Genomic DNA, 27,408 nt, shown 5'->3' on the forward strand with positions numbered 1-27,408 from the left:
CAATTAGTCTATTTACTAAAAATACTTAAAGAATGCTTCACAGATGTTTTCCACCGTCCGGACATGGTGCAGATGACGCCCCCACCACCGGCGCCAGCGCCGCATCGCAAGCCAAACTGCAACACCGATGTTGATCTGCTGCAGGCTGCCGGGCAGGGCAGCAAGGCCATCGGGTCGACGTTGCAACGTAGCTCCCCAACTGCCTGCATAGGCGTTGGTAGCAGCACTGCAAAGCCGCGTAGCGCTAGCAGCAATTGCAGCAACAACGGCGTGGGCGGTGCTGGAACTAGTAGTGGTGGCGAGGGTGGGGCTGGGGCACATGCGCCACCACCCATACCAGAGCGGAGCAATATGCCTGTCCAACGCTCACCATCGCCTGTAATGAGCTCGCCCGTATGGCTGTCACGGCACCTGGAAGGAAATGATGGTAAGGCACTGCTCGAATCGAGCTCCGACAACCACTCAAAGAGTCACAGCGCTGATGAAGAAGATGTAGACACGGATCTCGAAACAGATCGCCTACTGGGCCATCAGCGCCTGGACGATCAAGGCTACTACGACGAGAACAAGAGCTGGGATCGCAAGCCGCGCAGCTCTCTGCTAACCAAAATATCGCCCAAGCAACAGCAAATGCCCAGCACTAAGACTCGTAACGGATACAATGCATTGCTCAGCTCTACTCCCGAACTGGCGCCGCCGGTTCCACCAAAGAGCTCGGCGAGCCTAAGCGGATCGGGGGCTAGCAAGCTGCTCGATCTGGTCAGTGGTGGCATCGGTGTCGGAATTGGCGTCGCTGTTAGCGCAGAAGCCGCGCAGCGCAGCGATTCGTGCAGCTCCTCAGAGCACAGCCATAAATCACCTATAAAAGTATCCGGTGCTGGTCACGATATATGTGGCATGACAGCCACAACAGCTGCTGATGCAATCGTCTCTGCTGTGGTGGCTGCTGGCGTATTACCGTCCCATGGTAGTTCCAACAATGGCGGAGACTTAGAGCGGTCGGCTACGGGTATTGCCAAAGCAGATACGGAAAGCGAGGGCATAAATGGCGCGGGAATTGTGGGTGTTGCCAGCAGCGTAGCCAATGCTGTTATAAGTAATGGCACTAGCACTATCAACGGCTCCGCAAACAATAATAATAACAACAACAACAACGTTGTCATTGGCAGCAATAACAGCAGCGGCAGCGGCGCGGGCAGCAACAGTGGCGAGAAAAAAGTTAAAAAGAGTAAGAGCAAAGAAGGTAAATGTTTTGGGTTTATCCATCGTTTAATTGTTGCAATTTTAGTGGCTATAGTGTTCATATAGTCAACCTTAATTTAGACGTCAATATCAATATCCATATATGCTGCTCTTCATTGCACTATGCTGTACAAAACATTTTACAACTAGCGAGAAGAAAGCAGCCGCAGCCTACAAAAACAAAATCAACAAGTAAGAAAGCTCTAGTCGAGACTGCTCGACTACGAGATCCCCTGAACCCTTGGAGTGTTAGCTATTTCAATCATTTTTCGCGTCTTTCAGCTTCACAAGAAACACACACACACACACACACACACACGCACACACGCACACACGCACATACTCACACACAGGCATATATACACACACACGCATACAGACACAAGCACATGCACACACTCACATACACACACACATACACAAACACATACACACACATACACAAACACATACACACACAAGCACCCACGCATAAACACGCATGGGCTGCAGTGTGCGCTTACTATGAGAAATTAATTGTTTAATAACTTTTTTTGTGGACATACGATCTTCATGAAAATTATTATTATTATAACATGAATATACATGTATTTGCCAACGCACAAGTCTCTAGTATTTGAAATACGCTTTTTACAAAAGTGAGGGTGAGGGGGTGAATTTAGAGGTCGGGGTACATTTTAACAAAAACCGAAATTGTATAAATTGCATATAAGCATACATTAAAAATTTGAAGACTCTAGCAATAAAGGTGTAGAAGATATAATTTTATAACAGGTTTTCGATATGGTTTTTTATCGATAAAAAAAGATCGGGATGAGTTATCGATTTTTAATGATAAACTTGATATCCGCGCTGTAATTACGGACATTTTAAAAAAAATTTGAAGTCTCTAGCTATATATCTTCTGAAATCGACGCGTTCATACATACGGACAGACGGACAGACAGACGGACAGGGCCAAATCAACTCAGCTCGTCGCCCTGATCAAAAATATATATACTTTGTGGGGTCTGCCACGCCTCCTTCTGCCTGTTACATACATTTCAACAAAACCATTATACCCTAATTTCCCATTGAAAATGGGTTCAGGGTATAATTATTACAAAATATATAATAACTTTGGCATGCCGAAACTGTAATACCCTTGCCGTAGTACAGGTTATATAACTAGACAAAAATTATGAAAACACATCTATGAAGCTAAAACTATTATCAGAAAGTAAGTTTAAGGACTTCGTCAAAATACTTTATCATACATACATATACCTTACATTGGTACTGCACAATAAAACAAGCAAGAGTACTCTAGTTGAGATTGCTCAAATAGGAGATACTTTGAACCCTGCCAGCTGATATTCTAATCATTACGTACTTCTTTTATACACACATACGAAACACACGTACGCATAACTACGCACTCTGCTAACTGCACAGTTACCAGCGACTGCGCTTAGGCTGTAATGTGGGCGAAATTATGAGAATTTATTTGTTGAATAATTTCTCTTGTAGTGGGGCTGTGAAATTTTCAGAAAGTCATCATAATGGTCAAATGTGTTTGTGTGCGTATGTACATTCCGAAGTACAAGTACGTTTTTTACAAATTGGACGTGGTATCCAAAATATGTAACTTACAAAATCTGTGTAAATCTAAAGTCTATAGGTTTAATCACTGACCAAAGAACAGATAGATGAGACATGCAGAACAAACTTTTTCAACACCGAAAAAATTACTAGCCTCAGTCTCTTGAGGCTCGAGCAGTGAAAATATTGCACTACAAAGTCAGTGCGCTGCAAGCGCTCAAACGAAATGGTGCCATTCTTATATGAAGCGCAGCTATGCGCATTTCAAGTACTAGAGACTTGTGTTTTGGAATGTACACACATATTTACCATATGATTACGTTCTAAAAGTTTCATTAAGATCGTATGTCTACAAAAGAAATTATTCAACAAATAAATTCTCATATTGCTCACACTGCAGCGCAGCCCAAGCGCAGCCGCTGCTTACTGCACAGATAGCAGAGCGCAGGCTTATGCGTGCGTGTGGATGCATGTGTATGTATGTGTGCATAAAAGAAGTGCAGAATTAGAATATCAGCTTAGAGGGTTCAGGGTATCTCCAAGTCGTGCAGTCTCGACTGGAGCCTTCTTACTTGTTATACCCTGAACCCACTGAAAATGGGAATTCAGGGTATAATGGTTTTGTTAAATGTATGTAACAGGCAGAAGGAGGCGTGGCAAACCCCTGAAAGTATATATATTCTTGATCAGGGCGACAAGCTGAGTCGATTTAGCCCTGTCCGTCTGTTCGTGTGTCCGTCTGTCCGTATGTTTGAACGCGTCCTTATTTACAGCGCGGATATCGAGTTTATCATTAAAAATCGATAACTCATCCCGATCTTTTTTATCGATAAAAAACCTTATCGAAAACCAGTTATAAAATTATATCTTCTACACCTTTGTTGCTAGAGTCTTCAAATTTTTAATGTATGCTTATATGCAATTTATGCAATTTCGGTTTTTGTTAAAATTTACCTCCCATCCCTAAATTCACCCCCTCACCCTCACATTTGTAAAAGGCATTTTTCAAATACTAGAGACTTCTGCTTTGGCAAATACATGAATATCTTAGTTATATTCATAATCTGAGCTGAGTTGATTTGGCCCTGTCCGTCTGTCTGTCCGTCTGTCCGTATGTATGAACGCGTCGATTTCAGAAGATATAAGAGCTAGAGACTTCAAATTTTTTTTGAAAATGTCCGTAATTACAGCGCGCATATCAAGTTTATCATTAAAAATCGATAACTCATCCCGATCTTTTTTTATCGATAAAAAACCATATCGAAAACCAGTTATAAAATTATATCTTCTACACCTTTATTGCTAGAGTCTCCAAATTTTTAATGTATGCTTATATGCGCTTTATACAATTTTGGTTTTTGTTAAAATTTACCCCCCACCCTTAAATTCACCCCCTCACCCTCACTTTTGTAGAAAGCGTATTTCAAATACTAGAGACTTGTGCTTTGGCAATTACATGCATATTCATGTTATAATAATAATAATTTTCATGAAGATCGTATGTCCATAAAAAAAGTTATTAAACAATTAAGTTCTCATAGTAAGCGCACACTGCAGCCCATGCGTGTTTATGCGTGGGTGCTTGTGTGTGTATGTGTGTGTGTATGTGTGTGAGTGTATGCGTTTGTGTGTGTATGCGTGTGTGTGTGTGTGTATGTGTGTCTGTATGCGTGTGTGTGTATGTGTGCCTGTGTGTGCGTACGTGCCTGTGTGTGTGTGTGCGTGTTCCTTGTGTAAGCTGAAAGACGCGAAAAATTATTGAAATATCTATTGCTCCAAGGGCTCAGGGGATCTCGTACTCGAGCAGTCTCGACTAGAGCTTTCTTACTTGTTTTAAATGACCGTATATACAGCGCGGACGTCGAGTTTGCTTTTAAAATTCGATAAATCATACCGTTATGTTTTTATCGAGTAAAAACATTAAAGTTCAAGTCAGATGCCACTATAGCTAATTGTGAATGATTTTTCATTATTTTAAATTTCTCAAATATTCAATGTAATATGTAGATCATATGCTGAAAGTTTCATTAAATTCCATTCAGCCAAAAATTAATAAAAAATAATCAAATATTTGGCCAATTAACAAACGCAAGTGCAGCAGCTACAACAGCATCGTATACGTGTGCACACATACATTCAAACTTGTTCTGGAACATTCTTTGAATCACATCGGCTGTTAGTTTGGTTTAGTTTTGGTAGATGGCGCTGCAGCAGTGAATCTATTTGAGTTTCGCCAGCGCAGCTTCCAGAAGTGAGGTGGCGTAGTTTGTTAGCTGCATAACGCTCGATCGAGAAGTCGCGGTTCGAATCCCGATCGGTGCCACTGATGTTAACTTTTTTAATTGTTTCAAAATATTTTTATATTTTATTAAATGAGTTTTATATTTTATTTATATTTTTAAATACATCGAAATTGAAATTTCAGCCATACTAAATGGGCATTTTTATACTCATTCACGAAAGTGAATCAGTATATTGGTTTTGTGCAATGTCCGTCTTGCTGTCCGTCCGTCTGTCCGTCTGTCCGTCCGTCCGTCTGTCCGTCTGTCCGTATGAACGCAATCTATTTCGGCGCTATTGAAGCTAGAGACTTGAAATTTGGAACACATACTCGTGTATATCTCCGATTTATAAAGTGTTAAAATTTTCCCGATCCGCCCACTAGGGGCGTGGCAAATCGGAAAATGCATTTTCCGATATACGAGAAATCATGTTTGTTGAAGAGCTAGAAAGCTGAAACTTGGTATGTAGGTCCGCGTTGACCACCCAAGATCACGAGCTATGGCGGATATATCTACGCCCATTGGGGGCGTGGCAAATCGGATAAAACTGTATCTCCTAAAGTTGTAAACCTAGAATGCTGAAATTTTGTACGTCAGCTAATGGTATGATTCTATAAAGTCTGAAGATAAATTATAAGTCTACGCCCGTTGGGGGCGTGGCAAATCGGACCTGAAGATATAGTGATTTTTTAAATTCTCCTATATTTTGGACACTATTGATGAAAGAGACCTCAAATTTTGTATATATACTCGGACTGATCACCCAAGACCAAAAAGTTTTGTCGGATATATGTCCGCCCACAGGGGGCGTGGCAAACCGCAAAAGTTTATATCTCCTAAAGTATAATAGCTAGAAGCTTCAAATTTGGATAGTTGAGTTACTGGTAGCCTCCTCTATCGATTCCCCAAAAATAATTTTTACGCCTCTTTAGGGGCGTGGCATATCGAAAAATACCCTGTAATTTTCACATTTTTTTAGGGTAAGCATTCAAACTTTGCAGTTAGGGTAACGTTATCTCTTTCTAAAAACCGACCAAAAATGAGGTGTCTACGCCCAGTTGGGGCGTGGCAAATCGGAAAAACCTGTATATTCTACAGTACTAGAACGAAACTTAACTACTAAATTGTTGATGGGATGTGAATGAGTATTCCGCAGTCGGTAACGCCCGACTGCAACGTTCTTACTTGTTATTTGTTGGGTTCATGGTAGTATCTAGTCGAGCACTCTCGACTCGAATTTTCTTACTTGTTATTTAATGCTTTCATGTTAAGATAGATAGCCCGTTTTCAATTAAAAGCGCTAATGCCACCTTTAGCAGTTATGGATACTGAGGGATTCAATGATTGCTTATTTTCCATATCCCATAAATTGTCACTGCTCATATTTTTTTGCAACACAAGTTTTATTGGTTTCTTTAATGAAACCAAATGAGCATGTAGCAATATGAGTTTTGAATTATTGCTCTCTGAGACAAGCTTAGAAGCTAATTTCCTCTTTAATCAGGGTCCTGCTTCGTTATAGCTTAAGGTCTTCCGACCTCTCATATTCATATTGTTGCCGTGGCAGTGTATCGTAAGATTAACACTAGATGCTAGCCAAGGCGTATGTTTTTGCTTAAATCAATTCATATTACGATTACATTTGCGCAAATTATATTTAATAAATGATCTAAAACTTTAGACTTTTTGCATAATAATGTCCAGTTGCACATTAGATATATTTTCGCTGTTTACATTTTCCAATATAAACTTTCTGACAGCGCTTTCATGCCTATTGTTGCTGTTCCAAACTTCTAGCAAAATCACGTATGTATCTGCAACATACGATATTTGGCCAAATGGAGCAAAAACCCTTTATAGCATTTGATTAAGGAACGTTTAGTGAATACCTTGCCACTTAAACATTTCATAACGGACTCTAACATTATAAGCTGAAAATTCAATTAGCAAGACATTGGAGTATTTCACACTAAATCAAGAGGCACAGAAAATCTTTTGAAACATATTATTTAGCATATTTTGGACAAACTTTCCGTAATTAAACTTTTTCGTAATTGTTATTTGTAATTGTCTTTTTTAACGCCGAAATGGGAACTATTGCTCACACTTTTTGCAATTCACAATGCAATCCTGAATTAGCTGACTTCGACAAAGCTGAAAACATTACAGGCAGTCCCCAAAATTTTATAAATTTTTTTTTTTTTGCCCATAGTGCAGTGGTTAAAATGTATTACGAACATGGCAACCGTAAAAAATAAAACTGATTTTCGTTTGCACCTCCTGTTTTAAGTGTTCTCCGGGTATAGCGACGTAAAATCGTCAGTCCCTTGAGCGTCGTTATAACCGGATTCTATTGTAGTAGTAATATTTGTATAAATGCAGGCTGATATTAACTAAAATTTTTGTTTAATATATCAGATATACATGTATGACATAACAATATTTTTGTTGTAATTTACTGCCTTTCTTCAAATAAAATGGGTAAAAACATTATTTTAATAGATAAAAAAAAAACACAAATTTTTTAAATTTATTGTGCAATCGTTGCGTTGTCGATCCTCGGATATACATATGAACATATGTATGTACATATTTGCTTTGGGAAGTGCAGCACACACACGCACACACATACAACATTTATATGCACCCAGAATATACAATTACACATGCAACTTGGTTTTATTGCTTAGTAGTTTACTAATCGATTTATTCTGTTCCATCAACAACAACAACAACAATACTCATTCGACCGATAGGCGGTGCAGTGCTCATCGAAGGCGTTCTGTTTCGGGCAAAATACTTAGGCTCCACCCAGCTGGTTTGCGAGGGTCAACCCACAAAATCAACTCGAATGATGCAAGCTGAGGAGGCCGTGTCTCGCATCAAGGTGAACTACCTACATATATTACCTACATATAACTTAAGAATAAACAAAAGTATAATAATTCTATAGTATGATAAATTATGATATAAAATATATAAATAGTGCGGATAACCCGCAAAGCCACATATGTATGTATATTTCATTATATTATTTACTTACTTTTGTTGTTGTTCACTGCAATTCTTAGTGTTAGTTTAGATATCTGAAGGTTTAGCTTGGGCTCAACTTTAAATTGTAATAACAATCTTTTCGTTCGTGTTTTTTTAGACTCATTCACGAAATGAAAGAGTATATTGGTTTTGTGCAATGTCCGTCTTGCTGCCCGTCCGTCTGTCCGTACGAACGCAATTTATTTCGGCACTATTGCAGCTTTGAAACTTGGAACACATACTCGTGTATATCTCCGATATATAAAGTGTTGAAATTTTCCCGTTCCGCCCACTAGGGGCGTGGCGAATCGGCAAATGTATTTTTCGATATACCAGAAATCATAGTAGTTGAAAAACTAGAACGCTGAAACCAAGATCACGAGCTATCGCGGATATATCTCCGCCCATTGGGGCCTGGCAAATCGGATTCAAATGTATCTCCTAAAAATGTAAACCTAGAATAAGCTAAGCTACGCATCTATAAAGATGAGTGACAAAATTATATATCTACACCTACTGAGGGCGTGGCAAATCGGAACTGAAGATATAGTGTCTTTTCAAACTCTTCTATATTTTGGACACTATTGATGCTAGAGACCTCCAATTTGGTATACATACTCGGACTGTCCACCCAAGACCAAACAGCTTCGCCGCAAAGGCTTACACATATGTATCTCCTAAAGTATAAGAGCTAGCTATAATATGGGACACCATCTAATTTGAGGGAGGCACACGCCAATGTTCACGTCCCATGTCTACACACATGCATACAAATGCTTCTACAGGTGATATCCCATGATTTGTTAGCATCGCGTCCCCTGCGTATACACAATCAAACATATATACATAATATGTATTACATATGAGCGCTTCACAAGATTGACCAAATGCAAATGCTGGGCCTTAAAATTGCTACAGGCAGCAAGACTTTCACACACAGGCATACAAATGTTCATATATGTATGTAGCAAGGGACAGTGTGTGTGTGCATGCTCGACACGAAAACATTTTCATTATGCGCACCAACGCTTTCATACCCTTTCCACAAATAATAATTAAAACGCAAATATTTTGTACGAGCTGGGCAAACGGTTTGAAGAGTTTGGAATACTCTTCACACAGAATGGAAGAAACGGCAGTTTAACGCGAAGAAATTTCAATTTTTGTAAGCTGCCGCTTGTGCTCACATGCATATATACATATACATATTTGAGAGAACAGAGAGCAGAGAGAGCGAGAGAGCAAGAACAAAAATTGAGCATAGAGGCGTCTTTTATTCAACATTTGACCATCTCGGTCGAGCGCATGAAGCGAAATGATTGTGCTTTCGTATATTTTCGTAGCCCGAACCCAAAAGAGAAGAGCCGAGCAAATACGATAGTGATATAATCAAGAAGTTCGATATTATTACTCACAATAAGCACTAACCAAACAACACATAGACTAGACTGTTCGCGACGAGCTCTTTTCTTTTGAGTGAAGGGTATACCTAAATCATAAAAACGTTTGTCACGCGCATGCAAACAAAATGTAACGCATCGATGGATATTCGTGGGAAGGGTATGAAAGCGTTTGAGTGAGCATGCGTGGCAAACGCTTTTATGATTTAGGTATACTCTTCACTCAAAGGAAAGAGCTGGGATCGTCGCGAACAAAATTCAATTTTTGTGCGCTGCTGAGTTTGGTGATTTGGGAGACTATAGCGAGAGATAGAGATAGAGAGAGAGAGAAAGATATAGAGAGAGAGAGAGAGAGAGAGTAGGACAAAGAGCGCTTAGCTGTGCTTCATAAGAATGGGACCATTTGTTTGAGCGCTTGCAGCGCACTGACTTTGTCGTGCAATATTTTCACTGCTCGAACCTCCAGCGACCGAGCCGAGCAGATACGAAGTATAGTGGTCGACCAACTTAACATTTTTTGCTGTAGAAAAGTTTGTTCTACGTGTCTCATTTATGTGTTCTCTGGTCAGTGTAAAAACCCAAATCATATTTTCGATTCTGAGAGATATACATAAAGAAATGAGATGATCCAAAAAATCGATAAGCAATTGTATAAAATTGCAACTTATATATATACTTATATATATTATAATTATAAATTTTCGAAAAAAAAAAAATTTATTTACTTACATTTAGCTACTTATTCATAGTACATATGTTGCAGAGTTAACTATCGCTTGAGATACTTCAAAATGAAAAATAATAATCACTTTTTATTATTTTCCATGTATCAATTTGTCGCCATCTACATCAACACAACAATCCAATCTGCTCGTTATGAATGTGATGAATTTGCTAATCGAACCCACGTTATGCCATCCATGATCGAACAAAAATCGCATACAATAGGCTCTTGTAAGTATTAGTTAAGAACAACTTATATCAACTGAATATGTGATCTAATTTGCTCCAAATTAAACAAGCTTATGGAGATTTAATTGACGTATATATTCATTAACTGCTCTAAACAGGCACCCGATGGCGATGTACAGCCCAGTACAGAGGTGGATTTGTTCATATCGACGGAAAAAATAATGGTGCTAAACACCGATCTCAAGGAAATTATGATGGATCATGCGCTACGCACTATTTCCTATATAGCCGACATTGGGGATTTGGTCGTGCTGATGGCGCGTAGACGTTTCGTGCCGCAGGATATTGATGATGCACCGAAACCAAATCGCACTCCCAAAATGATATGCCACGTGTTCGAGAGCGACGAGGCGCAGTTCATAGCGCAGTCGATCGGGCAGGCCTTCCAGGTGGCGTACATGGAGTTCTTAAAGGCCAATGGCATTGAGGATCATCGGTTTGTTAAGGAAATGGACTACCAGGAAGTGCTCAACAGCCAGGAAATCTTTGGTGACGAGCTCGAGATTTTTGCAAAGAAAGAACTACAAAAGGAAGTAGTTGTGCCCAAGGCCAAGGGCGAAATACTCGGAGTGGTCATTGTCGAAAGCGGCTGGGGCTCCATGCTTCCCACAGTCGTCATTGCGAATCTAATGAGCTCTGGGGCTGCGGCACGTTGTGGCCAATTGAATATCGGCGATCAACTAATCGCCATCAACGGACTGAGCCTGGTGGGTCTGCCGCTCTCCACCTGCCAAACATACATCAAGAATACGAAAAATCAGACCGTTGTCAAATTCACAGTTGTGCCCTGTGCACCAGTTGTCGAGGTCAAAATCAAGCGGCCCGAGACCAAATATCAACTCGGCTTCAGCGTCCAAAATGGAGTGGTAAGTGCTGAAAGCAATTAAATAGTAATTTTGATTGATTGACTTCCCCCGATCTGCATGGTTAACTGACTTACTTTGTAACAAATTAACTGACGACTACCTCACAAACACTGGATGAAAGGAATCATATCTTGCCTAATTGAGTTCGCGAGGCTGACTTATTGATTTCACCAATGGGGAAGAAAATTCTACTGACAACAATTCCTTACATTTACTTAAATCTTTAACTACTTATACTCCATAGCCATCGAAAATGACTTAAGAGGATAGAATGTTGTATTCATGTTTATATTTTCTTGCATAGAACTATGAAATAAGTCAATCTAATTATGTCCATTTATTCGTTACATACGGCACAAATCAAAGATATAGCGTGGTAGTAAATAAATTATCAGTTGTTTCGAGTTTAATTAACTTAAAGTTCTTAAAGCCTGAGCAACAATTTATGAAATTTGAATTCCTGCCAATGCAGTATGGTCCAGATTAAGTTTTTTTTTTTTTTCTGGCATAAAGTCGATTTTTTTATGTTAATGTATCGTTGTTTATACCCGTTCACGAAAGTGAAATGAGTATATTGGGCTTGTGCAATGTCCGTCTTGCTGTCCGTCCGTCTGTCCGTATGAACGCAATCTATTTCGGCGCTATTGAAGCTAGAGACTTGAAATTTGGAGCACATACTCGTGTATATTTCAGATTTATAAAGTGTTAAATCCCGATCCGCCCACTAGGGGCATGGCAAATCGGAAAATGCATTTTCCGATATATCAGAAGTCATGTTAGTTGAAGAGCTAGAAAACTGAAATTGGGTATGTAGGTCCGCATCGACCACCCAAGATCACAAGCTATGTCGGATATATCTCCGCCCATTGGGGCCTGGCAAATCGGATTCAAATGTATCTCCTAAAAATGTAAACCTAGAATAAGCTAAGCTACGCATCTATAAAGATGAGTGACAAAATTATATATCTACGCCTACTAGGGGCGTGGCAAATCGGAACTGAAGATATAGTGATTTTTCGAATTCTGCTATATTTTAGGCACTATTAATGCTAGAAATCTGAAATTCTGTATATATACGCGGGTTGGCCACCTAAGTCCAACGAGCTATGGTAGATATATGTCCGCCTATAGGGGGCGTGGCAAACCGCAAAAGCTTATATCTCCTACAGTTTAGGAGCTAGAAGCTTCAAATTTAGATAGTGGAGTTACTGGTAGCCAGAAGAAGTGCAGAGTGATTAGAATATCAGATTAGAGGGTTCAGGCTATCTTCTAGTCGAGCAGTCTCGACTAGAGTCTTCCTACTTGTTTCGTATATGCTCTGCTTCGTATCATAACCGAAAAAATTGTGCAGACACGATCTCGAGCGGCACTCTTTATTTTGCTTAGAAGACTCTCAGCAAAAGACTGTTTGACTAAAAACTCAACAGAAATGATCTTTGCCTTCGTGTGCATGTAAATACATGTATACATACATACATAAAAGAACACAACAATCGCGTGTGATTACCCATACATACACAAAAGACAGTTTGCTTCATTTAACTCAAGCAAACGATCAGTGGCTGACTTGAGCGAAACGAAAAACAGAAAAAACGGTCTCGCTCAGAGCGTGAGCAGACCTAAGCCAGTCGCGCCAAAATCAGTTTCTGTCTGAGTTTTTAGACTTATTCACGAAAGTGAAATGAGTATATTGGTTTTGTGCAATGTCCGTCTTGCTGTCCGTCCGTCTGTCCGTATGAACGCAATCTATTTCGGCGCTATTGAAGCTAGAGACTTGAAATTTGGAACACATACTCGTGCATATCTCCGATTTATAAAGTTTTAAAATTTTCCCGATCCGCCCGCTAGGGGCGTGGCAAATCGGAAAATGCATTTTCCGATATACCAGAAATCATGTTTGTTGAAGAGCTAGAAAGCTGAAATTTGGTATGTAGGTCCGCGCCGATCACCCAAGATCACAAGCTATGGCGGATATATCTCCGCCCATTAGGGGCGTGGCAAATCGGATAAAACTGTATCTCCTAAAGTTATAAACCTAGAATGCTGAAATTTTGCATGTAAGCTGATGTTTTAATTCTATGAAGATAGGGGAAAAAATTATATATCTACGCCCACTAGGGGCGTGGCAAATCGGACCTGAAGATATAGTGATTTTTCGAATTCTGCTATATTTTAGGCACTATTGATGCTAGAGACCTGAAATTTTGTATATATACGCGGGTTGACCACCCACGTCCAACGAGCTATGGTAGATATATGTCCGCCTATAGGGGGCGTGGCAAACCGCAAAAGTTTATATCTCCTACAGTTTAAGAGCTAGAAGCTTCAAATTTGGATAGTTAAGTTACTGGTGGCCTCCTCTATCGATGCTTCAAACATAATTTTTAAGCCTCTTTAGGGGAGTGGCATATAAAAATACCCTGTAAATACCCCCCTTTGCTTTTCTAAGTGCCTCAATCCTTTTTGGCATCGAATCAACAAACTTTTTACAGGTTTTGGCACTGATTTTATTCCACTCCTCACAAAGAGCTTTCTTCAGATCATCCTTGTTGGAAATTTTGTGATTTCGAATTTTTTGCTCAATGATATACCAAAGATGTTCGATAACATTCATATCGGGACTCTGAGGTGGAGTTTCAATCATTTTGGGGCAATTGTAAAGCGCCCATGTCTTGTCAGGAGGTATGCTTGGGATCGTTGTCTGCTGCATAGAGCTTAAAAGTAGACCGAATCCCGAATTTTTCGGCACTTGGTATTAAATTCGACTTAAGGATGTTTTTATATCCATATTAGTTTAAAGTTCCATCGATAAAGGCCAAATTACCGACTCCACTTGCCGACATACACCCCCATACCATTACTGACCCACCGCCATGTTTGACAGTTGGACGTAAATTGGCTACATCCATCTTTTTATTTGGCTTTCTCCACACAGTGTGCTTGCCATCAGATGCAAAGATGTATTTCGACTCATCTGTAAAAATAACATCATACCTAAACTCCTTCGACTTAGATTGGTACTCCCTAGCAAAGTGTAGGCGCTTCTGCCGGTTTCTCTTATTTATGTATGGCTTGTTTCAAACAATTTGGCCATGATAACCGTTGCTACGAAGTACCCGTCTAACTGTTAAATCACTGATGTCCTTTTGTAAATATATTTTTAGCTCGTTCTTTATTTTTGAGGCGGATTTGAAAGGATTGTCTTTCATTTGGAGTATTATCCACCTTTCATCTGTTGCCGTCAGCTTCCTATTTGATTGAGCTCGGACTTTATTCAAAACTGCGTTATCCTTTTTATTCCTTTTAATGATGTACTGTACAGTGCTGGGAAGTCTGTTAAGTATATCTGCTATTTCTGCATAGCTTTTTATACCCTGAACCCATTGAAAATGGGAAATCAGGGTATAATGGTTTTGTGAAAAGTATGTAACAGGCAGAAGGAATCATCGCAGACCCCATAAAGTATATATCCTATATATATCAGGACGACAAGCTGAGTCGATATAGCCCTTTCCGTCTGTCCGTCCGCCCGTCCGTCCGTATGAGCAAAAGGATCTCAGAAGATACAAGAGCTAGAGAGCTGAAATTTGGCATGCATACTCGTGTATACCATAGACAGTACAAGTTTGCTTTATTTTTTCGATAACTCATCCGATAACTTTTTTATCAAGAGTAATCGAAAAATCGACATTGTTTTTTCAGCCTAATTTGAACACTTTTAGACCTGGAGACTTCAAATTTGCGTTGTATATAAAATTAATGGATACAAAGATTTTGTAATTTACAGATTTTGGATACCACGCCCCCTTCGCCCCCAATTTGCAAAAAAAACGCATTTCAAGTACTACAGACTTGTGTTTTGGAATGTACATACATATTTACAATATGATTACACTCTGAAAGTTTCATTAAGATCGTATGTCTACAAAAGAAATTATTCAACAAATAAATTCTCATATTGCTCACACTGCAGCGCAGCCCAAGCGCAGCCGCTGCTTACTGCGCAGTTAGCAGAGCGCAGGCTTATGCGTGCGTGTGGATGCATGTGTATGTATGTGTGCATAAAAGAAGTGCAGAATGATTAGAATATCAGCTTAGAGGGTTCAGGGTATCTCCTAGTCGAGCAGTCTCGACTAGAGTCTTCTTACTTGTTCCATTATTATGATGAAAAATCGCGAGTTTCCGCTCCTCAGGGGATGTTCGCTTCATTAAAAAAAAAATTACTCTAAATCTATGTAAAACATCAGCAAATCAGAGAGAACAATTTCTGTTACAGTTTCAACAACATTCAATTGCGCTATAATCAGCTGTACGATTTTCAGTGACACCATATTTTCGTATAGTTTGAAGTGTTGCTTCATTTTAAGAAAAAATGGGAGTCGCCTGTTTATTTTTAAACATAATATTGAACCTGTTCGCGCCACCAACCTTTTAAAAGAAATTTAGTGTAAAAATGTTATTTAATTTAGAAGTTATGGACTGAATTGTACATTCTTATTAGCTGTACGATTTTTAGTGACGCACACTGTATACATATAAATAAGCTTAATAGGTTTCCATAATACGGAAAGAAACGCTTTTATGAAATTTAAAGAAGTAAGAAGGCCCCAGTCGAGACTGCTCGACTATGAGATATCCTAAACCCTCCAAGCTGATATTCTAATCATTCTGGACTTCTTTTATGCACACATACATACACATGCATCCACACGCACGCATAAGCCTGCGCTCTGCTAACTGCGCAGTAAGCAGCGGCTGCGCTGCAGTGTGAGCAATATGAGAATTTATTTGTTGAATAATTTATTTTGTAGACATATAATCTTAATGAAACTTTCAGAGCGTAATCATATGGTTAAAATGTGTTTACATTCCAAAGCACAAGTCTCTAGTACTTGAAATGCGAAGGGGGCGTGGTATCCAAAATCTGTAAATTACAAAATCTTTGTATCCATTAATTTTATATACAACGCAAATTTGAAGTCTCCAGGTCTAAAAGTGTTCAAATTAGGCTGAAAAAACCATGTCGATTTTTCGATTATTCTCGATAAAAAAGGTATCGGATGAGTTATCGAAAAATTATGATAAACTTGTACTGTCTATGGTATACACGAGTATGCATGCAAAATTTCAGCTCTCTAGCTCTTATATCTTCTGAGATCCTTTTGCTCATACAGGAGGACGGACGGACAGACGGACAGGGTTATATCGACTCAGATCGTCGTATTGATCAAAAATATATATTCTTTATGGGCTCTGCGATGATTCCTTCTGCCTGTTACATACTTTTCACAAAACCGTTATACCCTGATTTCCCATTTTCAATGGGTTCAGGGTATAAAAATATAAAATTTGAGCTTTTTTTAATTTTTAACAAAAATTTACAATTTACAAAAAAGAGTTTTCCGCGGGATTTGAACTCGCACCCAAGCCAAATAGCATGTTTGTCAAAATAACTAAAATAAAGATCGCCGGAGCTTCTGCCTACAGCACCACCGCGTCGTTTCAAACAACAGTAATTAAAACAAAATCACATTTGAACGAATACACTCGACTTTGATGGTTTAGTTGCGTATTGATTATTATTCTTCTGAGCCTGGGTATAAACCCAGACTCATGCATAATTTTAACCCTGAAATCTAGTGCGTCTATTGCTGAGTGTGTAAGGCTCAGCATTGGTCATACATATTCTTATCTTATCGCTGAGTTTGTAAGGGTCCGCGTGGGTCTATTAGCTATTCTTATCCTATCGCTGAGGTTGTAAGGCTCAGCGTTCGTCTCTTACATATCTGACTCTGGGGTTGCAAGGTTTGGTGTCCATTTGTCTATTTATAGAGTCTGTACATGTGACCCTTATCTTTTCCCAGCGTACTACCTGCTCGTAGAGTGCGTCGGAGGCATGTATACGATCTTCGTATTCATATGCTCATGCGTGATCACATTTCTTTTATGACGCCATATATCAAAGAAAACAGTTACATACGTCCGAACACTTGACGAGTGCAGACGTGCCTAATTGTGAGCGGTCAACGCACGCAGCTTATTTTTTTGAGAGAGGATTTACACATTGTTACACACTGATTTACGCTCTGATTGCGCTCTCTGAGAGCGACAACACAGACGGAGCATTGTGATTGGCTGATTTAATCACGCCATAAATTTAGCCTTTCTGTTTAGTCAGGCTGTACTATTGCCATTTCTTCCCACTAGAAGCATCTTGTAAGCGGAATATTGGACTTTGGATCTCGCCCCATCCGTGTCGGTAGCATGGCAGAGGAAGGGGTCACGGGTTTGACAAATAACCGCGCCAAACCAATCTGGCAGGCTATTAAGGTGAAAATTACCAATAAGAGGAGAATTTCTCCAACACCCAATGATGGCTGGAAAGTCGCCAGGAGGAAGAAAAATTCCTCCTCGTCATCATCTATGGAGGACTTATCCTCTACATGCTCCGAAATGTCGTTTGAACCAGGAGAAATAACACGCATTAATAATAAGAAGATAACGCCTAGAGCAGCAGCTAGAGCCAACGCTGCTCGTGAATTGGAAGCGCTCGGAGAAACTGCTAGTACCTCGAGGAAATCAAATAGATTTGCACTCCTTGCAAATGCTGACGAAGAGAATGTTGATGATCAATCAGCTGAAACTAGGAAAAAGTCTGCTGTAGCAACTGCCGAGGCACTTAGCCAAGACCACCGCCAATATTCTTGCCGGACATTACTAACGTCAAGGAAATGGTCGACGATTTAAAAAGAGTCGCTGGAGCTTCTGCTATAAAGCAGGACGAGAAGGCCGAATCAGTACAACGGCCAACAATATAGAATCTTTTAAGGAGCTTAAAAATTATTTGGATGAATCCGAGCTGTGCTTTCGCACATACCAGCCAAAGTCGGAACGTGCGTATCGAATCGTATCGAATTACATCACACTGAATCCATTAATGTAATAAAAGAAGAACTGCACAACAAAGGGCATGATGTGAGGGACTTTGCATTTGAAAAGAACAGATTCGACAAAACCCCGAGTCCATATTGTTTGTGGACCTGGAACCCAAATTCAACAACAAGGAAGCGTTCAAAATAAACAGATTATGCGACGCAGTTGTAACTATCGAGCCACCCAGGAAATCTGATGACCTAGTTCAAAGCCCCCGGTGCTAAGACTTTGGACACACCAAACGATACTGTCGTCTCCCAGCTAGGTGCGTCAAATGCGGCGGAGAGCACAACTCGACTGATTGAACCAAAACTAGTGATGCGGAACCAAATGCCTGCACTGTGGAGAGGCACACACTGCTTCCTACAAAGGATGCAAGATATATCTAGCCAAACAGCGAAATGGCCCAAAAATAAAACTCCAACGCCCCCAACAATTCACCAATTACCCAACCAAGCCTTCATAAAAGCTGGAGTAACTTATGCCAACTTATTGAGAGATGTGAACAGCAAAAATCACAGTGCTAGCAACAACAACGACAACAGCTATAGCTACTCCAATGAAACCGTAAACGTCAACTCTATCTTAACACCGATGGAAGCCATGATGGAGAAAATGTTTAACCAATTCGGACAGCTTACGCAGTTGCTAACGACTGTCATAACGAAGTTATGCAAATAAGTCTCCGCATCATCCATTTGAATGCTAACTCTGCTTAAGAAGGCCAGAATTTGTACAATTTATCAAAACACAGTGCATAGATGTTGCACGATCATCCGAGACGCATTTTAACGCACAAACACACTTTCAAATCAATGGCTATGATACAATAGTGGCGAATGATCCTAATGGCAGAGCTAGAGGAGGGTCTGCAATAATAATAAAACGAGTCATAAAATGTGTACCCTTAGCCCCTATCGAACTCCCCTGGATCCAATCAACGCGTGCCATGGTGCACAGCCCCCATTTGAATATTACACTAACCGCTATTTATATCCCACCGCCTCATGCAGTTACACAGCAAATGCTGGAACAATACTTCTTAGACCTGGGGCCAAGATTCCTGGCTGCGAGAGATCTAAATGCTAAATATCCTTGGTGGGGATCAAGACTCTCAAACCCGTCCACTCAACTGGCGGACCTAGTTTTTGGCTAACTAATCCAGCATGCATACCTGACGTTCTAAATATGGCCCTCACCAAGGGCATAGACTCCAACAGGGTCTATGTCAAAAACTGTTTAGATCTATGTTCTGGCCATTGCGCAGTAATGCTACTGCTTAACATCCCTACAGAACTTAATAGAGACCCAACACAGATATTCAGGACGAGCACGAATATTGACCGGTACCAGATGTGGCTCGAGAGAAATATTGGACAGGAATCGGTGATCATTTCCAGGGATGACATAGATAACGCTACTTAATCCCTCACCAGGTTAATCCATGAAGCGGCATCCGCGGCCACTCCACCCAGAAGGCATAACCCAAACCTGCATCCACAAAGGGAACGCCACTTTTGGTCTCCTGAGGTAGCATTGGCAGTACGAGAAAAGCGGAAATTACGCAGAGTCTGGCAAAACACACGGAACCCGCTTGATAAGACTGCACTAAATAGAGCTATCAGGGAATTGAAAGATCTCCTTGCAAACCTTCGCAATGAAGCGCTTTCTGAGTTCGTCAAAAACCTTGAACCAGGATACGTGAAGAGACCAGCTAAAAGAAGAGTTCCCATTCAGGATGCTAATGGACAATGGCTCAGGTGTGATGCCAACAAGGCCATGCTTTTGGAGAGCATCTTCGCCAGACATTCACCCCAATCGTGATTTGCTCAGCAGAGGAAATAGATGAGAGGGAAGTCTTTATAGACTCCCCATGCCAAGTTGGCTGGCCTATTCCTGAGATTGAACCGGAGGAGCTAATAGAAACAGCAGCGGAGCTTAAAACAACGAAAGCAACAGGGTATGCACATTGGAGCTGCACCTATCAAAGCGTTACCAGAAACTGCCTGGGTAACCTTAGCAAAAATATTTAATAGGTGTTTGCAACTTGGCCACTTTCCTACCCAATGGAAATGTGCTGTAGTCGTACTTATCCCAAAGCCCGAACAACAATTGAGTTCCTATAGACCAATTAGCCTGTTGCCGGTATTCTCTAAGCTACTTGAAAGAGTAGTTTTACGTAGAGTGCTCCCCATACTGGCTGAAAAAGAACTCATACCAGACCACCAATTTGGATTTAGGGTGAAACATGGAACTCCTGAGCAGTGCCACAGAGTGGTTGACTGTATCCTGGAGCACTAAGAATAATCACGAAGACTCCATTCTACATGAACAGGTACCTGCACCGCGACCTCAACATCCAGTCAATCCACCAAGCCATACGTCAAACCTCAGAAAAATACACAAAAAGGCTGGATTACCACGCCAATCCACTCGCCATTAACCTCCTCAACAACAGTCAACATTTGCGTTAATTCAACCCTCCGTACACCCCCACTACATAACTAATTAAGTAGCGCCCTGAATGTGTACTATCCAATTTATTGAATGTTCAAGAAAGAACAGATTATAAATCAAGAAATTGATAAAAAAAAAAAAAATATATATATATATATATATAGATATATATATATATATATATATACTGCGCGTCATTAGGTTAGCGCCCCCCTTTACACTCAACCTCAAAGCTAAATAAAATCTAAACCACCAGAGCGCCATCTTTGAAATTTTTTTACATTATACTCCATTTATTTCTCTTTAAAATACAAAAAGAATGGGTACTGTAACAATAAGGATTATTTTTAAATAATTTTTGTGTAAAATGTACAAAAAATATGTAACAAAAATTTGGTCATCAGATTAGCGCCCCCTGCGCTAAATTCAATTTCTTTAAGTTAATGGCCAAAAATAACACCTGTATTTTAAGCTATTGTTATTTTTAAGTAATATTAGTAGTGCGTAGTGTCCTTTTTTATTTGAAATTACTTCCAAAATTCGATTAGGAATGGAATTATAAAGTTGTTCAATATTATTCAAGGATATGGTCAACCAATCGTGTTCAATTAACTCTGTTTTTGTACTATAATGCTTTCCGGACTCATATACTTTCCTGACCAACCATCCCCAGACGTTTCCAATGATATTAAGGTCGAGTGAGTATGGTGAACACTACATGAGATCAATTTGTTGGCCCTGAATGCAGGACTTCACGGATCGGACGGTATGAATTGGAGCATTATCATGCTGGAAAATCTAATGCCGGTTTTCAGACAGCTTATAGAAATGCGGAACAGCAAGCTTGCAAGTGCTGTAGTAAGATATTGATACCTACACCAATGCCACCAATAAGCAAGATAATTACAATTGCATTTGGGGGCGCTAATCTGATGACGCAAAATAAGTGCACACATTTTTTCCGAAAATAGAGAAGAATAGAAAATAAAACATAACGGGTTTTCACTCGCGCTTTTTTTTTATACCCTGAAACCATTGAAAATGGGAAATCAGGGTATAATGGTTTTGTGAAAAGTATGTAACAGGCAGAAGGAATCATCGCGGACCCCATAAAGTATATATATTCTTGATCAGGACGACGAGATGAGTATATAGCCCTGTCCGTCTGTCCGTCCGTCCGTCCGTCTGTCCGTCCGTCCTCCTGTATGAGCAAAAGGATCTCAGAAGATATAAGAGCTAGAGAGCTGAAATTTTGCATGCATACTCGTGTATACCATAGACAGTACAAGTTTATCATAATTTTTCGATAACTCATCCGATACCTTTTTTATCGAGAATAATCGAAAAATCGACATGGTTTTTTCAGCCTAATTTGAACACTTTTAGATCTGGAAACTTCAAATTTGCGTTGTATATAAAGTTAATGGATACAAAGATTTTGTATTTTACAGACTTTGGATACCACGCCCCAATCGCCCCCAATTTGTAAAAAACGCATTTCAAGTACTAAAGACTTGTGCTTTGGAATGTACACACATTTTAACAATATGATTACGCTCTGAAAGTTTCATTAAGATTGTACGTCTAGAAATTAAATAATTCAACAAATAAATTCTTATAATGTTGCCCACACTACAGCGCAGCCCAAGCGCAGTCGCTGCTTACTGCGCAGTTAGTAGAGCGCGTTCTAATACGTGCGTGTGTATGTATGTATTCCGAAATGAAGTACAGAGTGATTAGAATATCAGATTAGAGGGTTCAGGGTATCTCCTAGTCGAGCAGTCTCGACTAGAGTCTTCTTACTTGTTTCGTATATGCTCTGCTTCGTATCATAACTAACAACTAAGAAAGCTCTAGTCGAGACTACTCGACTACAAGATCCCCTGAACCCTTGGAGTGTTAGCTATTTAAATCATTTTTCGCGTCTTTCAGCTTACACAAGAAACACGCACACACACACACACACACACACACACACACGCACACGCACGCACGCACACATACACAAACAATTACATACATATACACACACAAGCATAAACACGCATAGGCGGCAGTGAGCGCTTACTATGAGAACTTAATTGCTTAATAACTTTTTTTGTGGACGTACGATCTTCATGAAACTTTCAGATTATGTTTATAACATGGATATGCATGTAATTGCCAAAGCACAAGTCTCTAGTATTTGAAATACCCTTTTACAAAAGTGAGGGTGAGGGGGTGAATTTAAGGGTAAATTTTAACAACAACCGAAATTGTATAAATTGCATATAAGCATACATTAAAAATTTGGAGACTCTAGCAATAAAGGTGTAGAAGATATAATTTTATAACTGGTTTTCGATAAGGTTTTTTTATCGATAAAAAAAGATCGGGATGAGTTATCGATTTTTAATGATAAACTTGATATCCGCGCTGTAATTACGGACATTTAAAAAAAATTTGAAGTCTCTAGCTCTTATATCTTCTGAAATCGACGCGTTCATGCATACGGACAGACGGACAGACAGACGGACAGGGCCAAATCAACTCAGCTCGTCGCCCTGATCAAGAATATATATACTTTGTGTGGTCTGCCACGCCTCCTTGGGCCTGTTACATACATTTCAACAAAACCATTATACCCTGATTTCCCATTTTCAATGGGTTCAGGGTATAAAAACACTGTGCAGACACGATCTCGTTTTGAGCGGCACTCTATGTTTTGTTTAGAATCGGTTTCGGTCAGACGCATTGCAATGACTCATTCGTGTGACGCTCTCAAATAACAGTCGCGTAAAGACTAATACGATTTTCGCTTACACAAAGACTCTCAGCAAAAGACTGTTTGACTAAAAAACTTAAGAGAAATGATCTTTGCCTTCGTGTGCATGTAAATACATGCATACATACATACATAAAAGAACGCAACAATCGCGTGTGATTACCCATACATACGCAAAAGACTGTTTGCTTCATTTAACTCAAGCAAACGATCAGTGACTGACTTGAGCGAAACGAAAACAGAAATAACAGTCTCGCTCAGAGCGTGAGCAGACCTAAGCCAGTCGCGACCAAATCAATTTCGGTCTGAGTTTTTTTTGATTGTGTCAACTGTTATTTACGAGCTATGATTTATACTTATAAATAAACTTAATAGGTATTCATAATACGGAAAGAAAAACTTTTATGAAATTTAAATAATATAAAAGAAACTAAAATAACAAAAATTTGCATTTTACAAAAAAGTGTTCTCCGCTGGATTTGAACTCGCACCCAAGCCAATTAGCATGTTTTTCAAAATAACTAAAATAAAGATCGCCGGCGCTTCTGCATACAGCACCACCGCGTCGTTTCAAACAACAGTAATTAAAACGAAATCACATTACTGTTAAGACGCCATACGAGACGAGTCTCGATGATTCGTACCCCGCTAAATCGAAAACCTCAATAATTCGTAAGAAATTGCTAGTCCCTTGAAAAAACTTCGTTAATTCGTAAAAATCCCATACATTTTGGTCCCCTCGTTAATTCGTAATTTTTCTGCCTACTCGGCCATGATCTTGCTCTTATAAATCGTTTCGAAACCTCTTATAATTCGTAATTTCGTTTCGTAACCTCTTGTAATTCGTAATTCTTGATTTTTCTGTTAAACTAGCGTTAGGCTGCAAACAGTGCAAACGCGCTGTGACGAAGACGAAGATGAAGACAAAGCTGAAGACAAGACAAGTTGCATAGTACAAAAAAAAATTCGTTGTCCAAACAGGAGCGGTTGAAGCTTGCGTTTCGTCTTCATCCCAGTGCACTATAGGAAAAAAAAACCCGAAATTTTGGCATAAATGCATTTTTTTTTTTTTGTTTTTTTTTGTGTTAATTTAACATTTATTTTCTTATTTTCCAATAATAAACATATTAACTAAAGTTGAAAGTATTTGTAAACATTTTTATGAATTTTCCCTACTATAAAACGTAGGGCTGAAAGTCACCTAACCCAGAGTTGCTCTGTAAGCAAAAAAAACGCAGGAAAATTTGTGTAACTTTCAAGTTTAATGCTGCGGCAAATAATATAAACTGTCAATTCCAATTTTTGAATACATTTGTTTCATTGTCTAATTTTTCTATGTTTTAATGTCGTGTAAAATAACTAAAATTTAAAAAAAATTGTTCGTGTTTCGTGGAGTAAAGTTAATTGTACACGTATTGTGTGAACCCTTTATTATTAGAGGCTATTAACAGTTTTGCTCCTTTTTGCTCCATTTCGAAAAAATAACAATTTTCTAGTAAAATATGAGTTTCAAAGCTGAGAATTTGTAGACGTATGGTCAAGCAAAAATTGCCAAGTAGAGCTAAACAAAATGTTGTATCCTTGATATGAACGAAAGTATGGAAAACATTATTTCTGCTCAAGTTTTCAAATTGATTGATTTTTTTAAACATTTTTGCCAAAAACTAGCCGGAATCTATAAAAATTCAAAAAAGGTCATTCATGGGAAGAATATTGAGAAACTTAAAAGAGCCGAGGTCCTCGCGAAATAAAATTCTCCATAAGGAAGCTAATTATGAAGAAGCTGGCACTCAAGTGCAGATAAAATTTGCTTCTGATCTTGCAAGACAAGAGGAACACACTATTTGCTATCTTTTCTTAGCCTTATATAAAATTTAGAGCGTTAAGTGTTTAAATATTGAAATATACATGAATAACTATGCTTCGTATCCCATGTCCCAACTGTGAATATAGTTTTGATCCATGAATACCAGTTGATGGATAGCTAGTATTCTTAAAGAAAACGCATCAAATTTAAAAAGTTTTCATGTCCAATTCCCATTGAAAATGGGTTCAGGGTATAAAAATATGTGCTGTAAGCTTTATGTTGAATATTAGTAAAAATTATGTCTAAGGAACTCATGATTGAATTAATAAGTAACAAGGCGGCGGGAAAAAGGCGTGGTCCAATCGTAGAGAAAAAAAATTCGAAATTCTAAATTAATTTATCTTAGGTGTATGTAAAATTTCAACCTCCTAGCTCTACTTTTAGAATTGATGCCAAAATTTCAGGCTTTTTATACCCTCAACCCATTTTCAATGGGAAATCAGGGTATAATGGTTTTGTTGAAATGTATGTAGCAGGCAGAAGGAGGCGTGGCAGACCCCACAAAGTATATATATTCTTGATCAGGGCGACGAGCTGAGTCGATTTGGTCCTGTCCGTCTGTCTGTCTGTCCCTCAATTTTTTTAAATGCGTAACTCTTATTTGCGGTCCCTGCTTTTTACAAAAATTGGGATTAATCAGGTACCACATTCATTCTGATAGGCAAACCCACGATCATTGAATGAAATCTGGTACTTAAACATAAGCGCGCCTTTTCAATTAAAACCCAAAATCGTTCACACCATTCTAAGTTGAGGGAGGCAAACGCCAATGTTCATCTCCCAGGCATACACACGCACATGTAAAGGCACACAGGCATACAAGTGCTTCTACAAGTTATATCCCATAATTGTGAGCAGCGCCTCCCATGCGTACACACAATCAAATGTATATACATACATACATACATATGTATGTGAGCACTTCACAAGATCGACAAATGCAAATGCTGGGATTAAAATCGCTATAGGCAGAAAGAGCTTCGCACACAGGCATACAAATGCTCATAGTACATGTAGCATACTGTAAGTGTGTGTGTGCATGCTCGTCGCGAAAACATTTTCATTATGCGCACCAACGCTTTCATACCCTTCCCACAAATAATAACGAAAACTCATGGCAAACGGTTTGAAAAGTTCGGTATACTCTTCACACAGAAGGGAAGGCATGGGTTCTCGCCAGTGTTGCGGGCAGCAGGAATTCTGGATTTTTAAAAGAATAATTTGCTTTATTTCCACTCTTTTATTTATTGAAGAAATTTTCGTATGTTATATGGATAATTCGTATGAAGAATGAAGTTTTCTTCATTGTAGTTAAATTAAAACCAAATAGTTCAGTAATTCAATTTACAATGAACGAACCGAGCGGTAATAATATGGAACTAACTAAACTAGGATATGATTTATATTTAATTCTGTACAGCTTATTGTGAACAACAATATCGAACTATTTGATTCTATGTAAATGAAACTAAAAGATTAAACTACTCAAGACGCTACAAAGTTTTGAGTTGAGAAGCGTGTTCTAAGGTTTTGATAGGATATAAGAAATTTAGGAACTTGTCCACTTTTGCATTGCTTTCTTTGCCAATGCCCAAGTGGGTAACATTTTTCGTCAGATCAATACTGTGATGCTTAACTCAATTTCAAGCATGAGGTAAAACATATATATTATAAAACTTCACAGATACGGCTTGCGGTGGTTGAAGAAATGATGCCATGATTATAAGTTGTTAAAAATACATTTAAATATCAATCAAATCAAAGCAAAAACATCAGTTTTTTCCGATTTTTTTCACAAAATTTTGGCTTTTTTTTAAGTATCTTCCCACTAAAAACAGCTTTTTTTCTCAAAAAAATTGGCAACACTGGTTCTCGCTGCGAAGAAATTTCAATTTTTGTGAGCTGCTGCTTGTGCTCACATGCATACATACATATACATATTTGAGAGAGCAGAGAGCATCATGAGAGAGAGAGAGAGTAAGGGAAACATTCACCGCAGATAGATCTTTTG

At 39.1% G+C, this 27,408-nt stretch overlaps 1 protein-coding gene across 38 annotated transcripts in view; it reads left to right on the forward strand.

Annotated features, from left to right (window-relative positions):
• The window catches only part of X11Lbeta (amyloid-beta A4 precursor protein-binding family A member X11Lbeta), a 154,235-nt gene that overhangs the window by 123,206 nt on the left and 3,621 nt on the right, over positions 1-27,408 (forward strand). For 37 of the 38 annotated variants that reach the window (XM_089475005.1, XM_089475020.1, XM_089475025.1 and 34 more), the window contains 2 exons: positions 32-1,243; positions 7,862-8,073. In XM_089475005.1, coding sequence (XP_089331131.1) covers positions 32-1,243; positions 7,862-8,058 — 1,409 coding nt within the window. In that variant the 3' untranslated portion in view covers positions 8,059-8,073. Of the gene's footprint in view, positions 1-31; positions 1,244-7,861; positions 8,074-10,486; positions 10,493-10,608; positions 11,377-27,408 lie in introns of those variants that run through there. The other variant, XM_089475043.1, reaches the window with a different exon arrangement.

Source organism: Drosophila arizonae, chromosome X, assembly GCF_054131065.1.
Source record: "Drosophila arizonae isolate 15081-1271.41 chromosome X, UAZ_ARI_1.0, whole genome shotgun sequence".
NCBI classification, from domain to species: domain Eukaryota; kingdom Metazoa; phylum Arthropoda; class Insecta; order Diptera; family Drosophilidae; genus Drosophila; species Drosophila arizonae.